The sequence below is a fragment of the Carassius auratus genome, chromosome 26, assembly GCF_003368295.1.
Source record: "Carassius auratus strain Wakin chromosome 26, ASM336829v1, whole genome shotgun sequence".
NCBI lineage: Eukaryota > Metazoa > Chordata > Actinopteri > Cypriniformes > Cyprinidae > Carassius > Carassius auratus.
This window is the reverse complement of record NC_039268.1, coordinates 3,736,032-3,746,401: the sequence shown is the minus strand read 5'-3', so window position 1 is coordinate 3,746,401 and position 10,370 is coordinate 3,736,032. Positions and strand designations below refer to the sequence as shown.

General features: G+C 37.5%; 1 protein-coding gene across 1 annotated transcript; it reads right to left on the bottom strand.

The window, feature by feature from the left end:
• Nucleotides 1–802: 802 nt before the first annotated feature.
• LOC113043952 (testis-specific gene 10 protein-like) lies at nucleotides 803–7,540 on the bottom strand. The gene is made up of 13 exons (XM_026203505.1): nucleotides 7,460–7,540; nucleotides 7,217–7,372; nucleotides 5,979–6,158; nucleotides 5,670–5,747; nucleotides 5,051–5,202; nucleotides 4,842–4,957; nucleotides 4,189–4,343; nucleotides 4,027–4,082; nucleotides 3,093–3,261; nucleotides 2,909–3,019; nucleotides 2,630–2,815; nucleotides 2,264–2,431; nucleotides 803–817 (listed from the first exon to the last, which is right to left on the bottom strand). The coding sequence occupies exons 1-13, from the start codon at nucleotides 7,538–7,540 to the stop codon at nucleotides 803–805; spliced, it is 1,623 nt and encodes a 540-aa protein (XP_026059290.1).
• Between the last annotated feature and the right edge of the window lie 2,830 nt (nucleotides 7,541–10,370).

Below are 10,370 nucleotides of genomic sequence, written 5' to 3'. Positions count from 1 at the left end.
CAAATATTTGTAGTAATAAAAAGCTTTTTTTATGAAACCCTCCAAAACTATTTCAACTTTACTGTGTGTCGTCAATGTCAAACAATTTCAGCAAAACAATCAAAATCACAGTAAACATCTGATTTATTGAAATGCATGACCAATGCATGGTAAATCTTATAAGATCTTATATGAGTCTTCAAGAATCAAAGATAAAAACAGATCAAATTGATGCCAAAATATGGAGGTATTTGAATATTGAGATCATCTAGTCATTAAAGGTCCCTGAAAGTCAGACTCCTGTTAAAAAATAAACAAATACAAATATTACAAATTAACGAACAAACTGAGCATAGACACCTACTGCTTATTTAAATCTAGAATGACTGATCGGCCACTGGCGAGCACCTGTCAGGGTAATGTGACACAAGCGGTGGGTCAGGTGTGCTGTGATGAGAGCGTTCTGGAGACCATGATCTGTGAGGACTCAGAGAGCGATGACGGGAAGTGGATGAGGAGCGCATAGTGGAGGAGAGGACGGGAGAAATAGCTGAGAGCCCTTGCCTGCGCAGCTCCTGTACTGCACGCTCCTGATAAACACAAACAGGACATTCAAATCCTTAGTCTTTATAGTTCAAACCACATAGAAACATATAGTAAGTGCTGGAAGTGGAACAACATGAGGATGAGTTTTTCATTTTGGCTGAACCATCCCTTAAGGTTTGCATCTCACCTTTCAAAGCGCTCAGTGGCCAGGTGTCTCTTGGTCATCTCAAGATCTGCCTCCAGCTGGGTTGATCGTGTTCTCAGCTGAGCCATTTCCCTACTCTGAGAACTCCTAGAGACAGGGAAGAAGACAGTAAGTGGAAGACGAAGACAGAGAGAAAGACAAAACATCTGCTGTGCTCTATGAAATGTCATATGTGTTTGTGCTAAACGCACACTTTGCTGTCAGCCATGCTGAGTTTGTCCTTGAGAATTTGTATTTCGGGTCTGTCTTTCCTGAGAGGTGAGCTGCCTGTGTAACTCCTTTTCTCGCGAAGACACCAGCAAGCTCTCTAAAGTCTGAACAGACAGATGTTCACCGCTCAGCTGCTTCTGGTAACCGCTCAATCTCAGAGCGACATGATTGCCAGCTCACGCTGCACCTGTATGTACAGTATAAGCACAGAGACATTTGTGTCAGTCATTCATTTACATTTCAGTTTAGTTTGACACTTCCAGAAATTGCATGTGCAAAAGATCCAGTAGCCTTATGAATAAGGCATCAGCCTCCAGAGCTGGGGACTGTGGGTTCAAGTCCCACCTGAGTCATTTTAGCAGTTCTGCAAAAATTGTACAGTGACTTGTTTAAAAAAAAATGCTTTGTGTTACTACATAAAAAAAAAAAACATAAAACATGGTAGAGGCCTAACAGTTAAAGCTGGGGATTGTGGGTTCAAGTCCCACCTGGGCTGTATGAGCAATGTAGCACTGTTTCCATGGATTATTTTTTTTTTTTAAGATCTAATGTGCATAATTTTTCTACAAAAGCCAAACTTAATAAATAGCATAAGCCTCCAGAGGTGGAAAGTGTGGGTTTGAGTCCCATCTGTGATGTGTTTCTAGTGCTGCAAAAACTTATGTTTCTACAAAATGAAAAACTCAATTAAGTGTTACCATTAAACCTGGAAGAGCCCTAATGGCATCACTTTCCAGAGATGGAGATTGTGAATTTTGAGTCATGTGCTAAAGAGCTAAACAAATTCTAGGAAAAAAAAATGTTTTTCTAGGAGAAAAGACCCTGTGACCAATAATATAAATTCTACAGCAATATGCTTACAAAAAGCAAAACACAATTGATTTTAAATAACATAAAAGCCAGAGGCCCAATGGTTTAATGGAAAAAGCAGAGCTCCAAAGCTTGGGATTGTGGGTTCAAGCTCCACCTAGATTGTCTTTGAAATGCTGCACAAATTTAAAATATTTTGTCTTTTTTTTTTTTACAAAAACCCATTTAATAATGAATACAACCTGAGTGAAATTCCCAGTGACTAGTAGATGCTGCCTTTAGAGCTGGGGGTAGGTTAAGTTTTGCCTTGGTTATGTTTGCCTTTATGGTAATTTGTCTTTAAAAATGTAAAATATGCCTTGTCTTTCTACAAAAAAAACAAACAAACCTTCAGTCTATAGCGCTGAATAATGTCTGTTTTAATCCTGCACAATGTGTGTTTTCATCCCTACAGCTGTTGCCCAGACATCAAGTAGGTAATATACAAAAATATATACTTATTATGGCACTCACAGCTTCTTTGCTGACATCCAGTTTGACACAGAGCTCCCGTGTTTTTTCCAGGTCAGTCTGCACCTGTGTGCGCTCAGTCTGGGCCTGACGCAGATCTTCCTCCATGCGAATCATCTTTCGGTTCAGCAGAGACAGCTGACTAGTACAACTCCGCTCTGCACTCAGTGCCTGGACACAGAAAAAAAACACAATTTATGAGAGACTTGGTTAACCAAAACCAGTGCACACTACCAGTCTGACGAACATTAGCGATGGGCACACTCTGTGGGTTTGCTACAATATGAGGCTTCGGTCTTGTAGTGAGCATTTGGGTTGCATTGAGAATCTTCTACATATTAACCAACACAGACATGATGGCCAAGTGACCTGTTGCAGACTGCTCTCCAGGCTGTCTGCTCTTTCTTTGAGTCGAAGTATCTCTAAGTTAGAATTGTGAAGCTCAAGACGGTGTTGGATGACTGTGGTTTCAGCATGTGTGGCCTGTTCCTCCCAGCTTTCCATCTGAAGAGACGCTTTCCTTCGAGACTCTTGCAGTTCTCTGCACTCACGCTCCTAAAGAGCAACAAACAAGATCAATCAAGAACACTCTACACAGGACATGCTTGTTGTCTGTTTTAACACCCTTCTTAGTTTAAATGACTCCACCTTAGCAGACAACAGATCTTCAGTGCGTGAGATGTCAGCAATGTGAACTTGTACTTTTTTCTGCAAGTCTTCTATTTCCTCATTAGCTTCATCCAGCTTGAGCTGTAGAGTCTGAAAGGAAAGTCGGAGGTCTTGGTAAATTATTTATTGCAGTGAATTTGCATAAAACAGTTTGCTACAGTACCTGAATTTCCAGACGTGCTTTGTCAAGATCGTCCCTCAGCTGACCGTTCTCTTGTAATGTGGCGTCTTTGACTTTCACCACTGTGCCCATCTCGCTTTCAGAGTCAGACAGCTTCCTCTTCAGAACATCCAGCTCTCTTTCTCTGCCAGATACGGTCTCCCTAAGAGTTCTGCGGACAGGAAGTCACGTCATCAGCACCACTCATTTTCATAGTCAGTCATAAATCATTTGAGGAAATGCAGCATGTTACATTTTAGTATGTAAGAGCCTTACTGCATACTCATACACTCAAATTTTCAAAACTACAAATGCACAGAGGAAACTGCACTACCATTCAAAAGTAATTAATTAATAATAATTTTTATTTAACAAGGATGCATTAAATTGATCAAAAGTGTAAGTAAGGACATGTTTTCAGCAGAAATGTTTCTTGAGCAGCAAATCGGCATATTAGAATGATTTCCGAAGGATCATTTGACACTGAAGACTGGAGGAATGATGCCGAAAATTCAGTTTTGCCATCGCAGGAATATATTACATTACAAATAGTATTAAATAGAAAACAGTTATTTGAAATTGTAATAATATTTCACAATAAACTGATTAAATAAATAAAGGCTTGATAAGCCTAAGAGACATAAGTTGACCGCAAACATGTGAATGTTCACGTATATATAAAGGAGAAATGCACTACAAATAATAACCATGAGCTAGAGTCAAGAACAACTATGACTGTATACTATAGGCTAATTATGACACATCAACATTAGCCTGATTCTTATACCTGGATGGAGAACACAACAAACTGTGTAAGGAAAAGAAAATAATACAATCAATTGTATTTTATAGAGAACTTTGGTAAAGTTTCTTTTAAAGAATTGTTCACCACACTCTTTAAATTCACTTCACATGAAAAAATGAATAGAGAACTTACATTAGAGTTGTCTCAAGATCCTCGGTTCTCAGTTTTAAGCTCCTAATGGTTTTCTCCTTATAAAAAAAGAAAGGAAAAAAAACACCCATCACCAAGTGTACTAACTGGAAAGCATGCAAAGAAGATATGTGTTTTAGTGTGTAAATGTACTGTAGGTAGTACCTTCTCATCTAGCTGGTCATTTGCTGTGCTCAGCAGCTCTGCCTTTCTCTCCAGTTGTTCCTGCAGTGAGACTCTGTGATGGTCCAGCTCTGAGACTGTACACCGCAGCAGGTTCACTTCCTCTTGCATAGCAGTCGCCCGCTTCAGGAGAGAGTCTGAAACACAAAGGAAAACTGATACACAAATATTCTTTAACACTAAAACTATAGCAGCTGTCCAACTGATTCAACACATTTATCAAAACATGACACACTACCATTCGAATGTTTGGGGTCAGATTTCATAATGCTATTGAAAGAAGTCTCTTATACTCAATAAGACTGCATTTATTTGATCAAATATCTTTCAGCATCATTCCTCCAGTCTTCAGTGTCACACGATCCTTCAGAAATCATTCTAATATGCCGATTTGCTGCTCAAGAAACATTTCTTTTAAGATTGAACATTTAAAAGAACAGCATTTCTTCACTTCGTCACTTTTGATCAATTCAATGCATCCTTGATGAATAAATGCATTCACTTTTCTACAAAAATCTTAATGACTGGTATTGTATATTTTTGATCTTCCTATAGCTTTGCATGATTTCTCCTGAGACTTCTGCTGATTAATTAATGAAACAGATTAAATATCAGTATTATCTAGTTTTTCTTACCATTCTTCTCATCCAGCATTTTATTTCTCTCCTGAGTGTTTTGTAGCTCTCCAATCCTGCTGGTTAGTCTTCGCTGATTCTCACTCAGAGAGATTTCCAACTGATTATTTGCCAGTCTGATATATACATACACAAAACAAAAAGAAATTTCTAATAAAAGTATCAAAAGCCTATTTTTAGCATTGAAATATGAATGCATCCTGGTGTACCTGAGGCTGCTGCACTCATTTCTGAGCCGGCTGAGCTCTTCCTCACTGGAACTGAGTTTTGGCCCAAGTACTTGAACTTCCTCCTCCAGAGCCATCATGGTCTCCCTCATTTGAGCGTGCCTGCTTCTCTGTTCCCCTCGCTCCTGCTCCAGCTGGGACACACACACAAAACTATGACACTAGTCCATAACAATAACTGTGCCTAAAATAACCTCAGCTTATAGTATAGTATAGTATGATACAGTATAGCATTGTGCAGTATGTTATAGTAAGGAATTGTTTGACATGATTTACTGTAACTCAGAGGTTGAGTACATAATACACTTAAGTTTCAACACACGTATCCATTTTTGACTCTTGAAATGCATTATAAATAAAGAAATAAAAATGGAACTAAATTCTATCTAAAAGTTCAGTAACTGTTCTATTTCAAAATATAAGCTTTCAGACTATTTTTTAAATCTCCATTCATTCTCAATTTAATGTTATTGTTCCCTAAAAGCAATAACGGAGACCTCATTTGTGATTTAGCTTTCCTGTGGACTATACTAAGCATGTTATGTTCAGTCTGCGGCTGTCGTCACTGTTCCATGGCAGTCTGTAAATACAGAGCTCTTACTGTGAGTACAGCAGCCTGCAGGTCCTCCACCCTCTGCTCCAGGTGAGCTCTCTCGCTGATGGCTGTCTCCTGAGAGATCTGAGGGGACGTGCAGTTCAGAGGGAACACATGCACACATACACTCAGCAGGCTAAAAAAAGCACACCTATCTCCTGGTATTATCACTCTGCTCCCCCGGTGAGATGACTCAATTTATTACTGTACTCTAGTGTGTAAGTGATTTTCCTTTTGTACTCCTAAATAACATGTTCATAAGATGGATACAAGCAGACACAATGCACACACATGTTCAGCTAGTGTTTCTCGTACCTTGAGTCTCTCTCTCAGACTGTCTCTCTCTGTGGTCATGCGATGGAGGTCTGCTGTGGCCTCGTCTCGTTCGGCCTCCACTCGTTTCAGGATGCTCTGAGCGGTCACACTGCTCTTGGGCCCTCTTGCTGACTTTGACATCATGACCTCCCTTCGTAGAGCTGCTATCTCTTCTTGAGCCTGCAGGGGGAGACAGAGCACATCTGAGGCTACATTGTTTAGTGAAATACTGGCAATATATTGTCAGTGCTTTACTTCTGTGTAATAAAAATATTAAAAATAAAGTGTTAAAATATGTTGTGTTTCCAAAATTAAATTATATATATAAATTATATATAAAATATCAAAATATATAACAATGCAAATGTGATGCATGTACTAACTAAATGCTAAAATATTATATTAATATTGTTTTATTAATTTAATATTTTCATTTATATTAAATTAAATCATTGTTTTGATGTGCACTGTTATTGTCATGAAGCCAAAATAATTTAGTCAAATATTATCTGGCAAATAATACTACTAATAAATATATAGGCTATGTTTGCATTTACATTTACATTTAGTAATTTAGCATTGTGGAAAATGGAAGCAATCAATTAAAATATATATATTTTATTAATTCATATTTTTAATTGATATTCAATTAAATAATTGTTTTTACTGCATACTGTTACTGTAATTAATAAAATTAATAAAACATTTTTCAATTAAATCAAATAATAATAATAAAATATATAAATATAATAATTTGACCAAAAGGATGCAAAATTTGATGCAAAAAAAACTTATGTTGAATACATTGTTGGTTTTCCTAATTGAAAATGTATTTGATATAAAATACAATAATTGTTTTTACTGTCTTTTGTTATTGTAGTGAAGACAAAACAAATGCTACAAATGTTATCTGGCAAATAATACTACTAATATTTATATTATGTATTTATATAAAATATAGACATATACTTTTTGATCAAAACAAATCAAACAACTTATTTGATCAAAACAAATTTGAAGCGTTGTTAAAGAATGTATTGCGTTGAATCATTAATTATAATATTTTAATCATTAAATATTTATTTTTTATTGTCTGTACCTAAGTAACTAGAAACTGCAGGTTAAATATCAGTCATACTCAGACAGTCAATACTCAGAATTAACCATGTGGATTCTTTGTTTTATTCTATGTGTGTCATGCCAAAATGAAGAATTCTGGGAGCTTTGGCGCTGTCTACCTGCTGGTAGTGCATTCTGGTCTTGTCCCGTTCAGCTGTGAGCACTTTAACATTGGCCTGGATCTCTGAGAGATGCCGCTCGTGTTTCTCCAACATGTTTCGTAGTTCATCTCTTTCTCGTAGCACCCTCATGAGCTCTGAATCGTACGTGCCACCCTTTATAAAGAGAGACATAAAAAAGCATTAGCAGAATGAAAAGAAACTACTCTCGCTGATATGACTGCAACGATGGCTTAGCTGTACTTTAACAGGTGAGTGTCTGGTGGGACTGCGCTGGGTAGACGCCCCCTTGACGGGGCTGGTAGAGCGACGAGCCCTCAGCATCCTTCTCAGTGCCTCGGCCTCGTCAGCTGGATCACAGCATTGAGAAATAGAGAAATCATCTAAAACTCATTATTGGAGACTAAAACATTATTGTTGCATATCTGGCCTACAGCTCACCTAAACCTGTTCACAAAGCGCAGGCTTTCCGATCCCGTTTTGACGGTTTCTGTCGCCACCTGTTGGATCCAGTGTGTTACTACAATATGATCAAATTAAAACTTCAAAGGAAATCTTTGGAGAATCCTGTGCTCAGCTGACTAAGGTAAAATGTTTTCACAGTCATTAGATGTGCTCTAGTTTGGGTCTATGTATGAAAACATTTATTTTAAAGAAAAATGTATAAAAATAAACCACAACGCCGACAGTTTGTCATGGCAACCGAGTAACTACGTTTTCAGGTCACAAAAAATGCGTCCCGTGCAACAATTATAACGTTATTTGTAATTGTAACGTATACATTATATTTAACATTTAACGATAACTGATAATTGTTACAAGCCACAACATACACTGAAAGTGCTGTGCTTTGCTCTGACACCAGTATATTTGTATTTAACTGGCACATAAAATCATTTACACGAATTAACTCTAAATTTAAACCTCGCATTGATAAAAGCTGCAAATACATTCTGCTTTCATGAAAGACAACGCAGGAGACAAAGCACTGTTAGCTTGTGTTACCTCTTATAGTGGTTCTGGCGAATGAAAACGAGTGTGTTGAAGTAAATCTCAACACGTTAAAGCTCTTTACCCGGAGGAGGGATAAACATCAAAATTGACCAATCACAACACAGCATTGAACTGTCAGTCAAGATAGTCAAAGAGGCGGCGGCCAATCAGAGCTCAATCTCCTCCGTTTGCGTCCGTCGCCTTGACTACAAGTTGTGAACGCTCACGTTTCAGATGAGTTTTCAAACCATACATGAAAGGAAAACTTATTTATTGAACTTTCAGATGTATGAATGTATACATTTTCAAATAATTGATCTTTTTGACTGGTTTTGTGGTCCGGGTTCAAATATTGTGGGAAAAATAAAAGTATAATTGTGTGTGAACAAAAACACTATTTAAAACTATACATTATTTATTAAACTTCTGTTATTTGTGTTTATTGTATTATTATTATTATTAGTAGTAGTAGTAGTAGTAGTAGTAGTATATTTTTAAGGCGTAAAGAACAACTATTGGAGTACGTTTTCCTAAAAAAAAAAATAAAAAAAAAATAGTTCAGTTCTTTCACTTCAAAATTTCACGTTTAATTAAATGTTATTTCTCGTGAAACATATCAGCAAATTCTGAGTAAAAACCATAGACTGTATAAAAACAAGTAAAACTGTTTTTTCCAGTGTATTATTTATGGAGTCAAAAGAGTCTCAATAAAGATAAATGCACACACTACATTCACATATGCACACACAGGATTCATACATGCACACACATGATTCATAAGTACACACACAGGATACACAAATGCGCACAAAATTTAAAAAGCACAGAAGATTCACAAATGCATACAAAATTCTGAAATGCACACAAAATTCAGAAATACACACACAATTCAGAAATGCAAACAACATTTACAAATGCACTCAAGATTCACAAATGCACAGGACAAGATTCAGAAATGTATTTCTGATGCACACACACATATATCTTGATTTACAAACTGCTTGCGGTCTGTGAACTTCACTGCATTTGTGTGTGAATTTTGAGACTCCCCTGACTTGGCTCAACACACCAATGCTTTTTTTTAAAACAGGGAATGATCAGCAACCAATCAGATATCTCCCTTCTTTTAGCCAATCACAAGAACGTACCCCACGTGGGGGATTGTTTACTTACAAGCCAATCACATGAACACGTTCACACAGTGTGATATGCCTGTGGTGTGGCCTACTTATTATTGAAATTATAGCCTACTTATTTATGAAATTGTATGAAAATACAGATGTTTAGATTACAATTCAGGTTTATTTTTTTTATTATTTTTTACAAAATATAAATAAAAAAATGTCTCAATACATATAGCCCAGTGACTGCAGAAAAAAAGTTAACCATGGATTCATAAATTTGCAATAGGCAATTATTTCATTTTATTGAAATATTTTAATGAAAGTAAAAAAAGAAATTACACCTTTTTGAATATTTAAATATATCTAAATATTATTTTGGATGCAATATAGAAGTCACTTTAATTATAATATTCGGTCCCTACGTGAAGAGAGAGTCAGTGGTCCACTGCAAGAGGAAAGTGACTCTTACGGCTGCGCAAAGTGGGTCTCCGGCTGCGTGAGGAAAGTGAGTCGTTTGCTCAACTTCGCTGCGTGAGGAATGTGAATCGTTCGCTGAGGAAAGTGAGTCGCTCGCTGCGTGAGGAAAGTGGGTCTCCGGCTGCGTGAGGAAAGTGAGTCTTTCGCTGAGGAAAGTGAGTTGATCACTGCATGAGGAAAGTGAATCGTTCGCTGCGAGAGGAAAGTGACTCTCCGGCTGCGTAAAGTGAGTCTCCTGCTGCGCAAAGTGAGTCGCCGGCTGCGTGAGGTAAGTGAGCCGTTCGCTGAGGAAAGTGAGTCGTTCGCTGCATGAGGAAAGTGAGTCATTCGCTGCGTGAGGAAAGTGAATCGTTCGCTGAGGAAAGTGAGTTGTTCGCTGCGTGAGGAAAGTGAATCGTTCGCTGAGGAAAGTGAGTTGTTCGCTGAGGATAGTGAGTCGTTCGCTGATTGGCTTATAAGTAAACAATCCCCCACGTGGGGTGCATTTTTGTGATTGGCTAAAAGAAGGGAGATATCTGATTGGTTGCAGATCATTCCCTGTTTAAAACAAGGCATTTGTG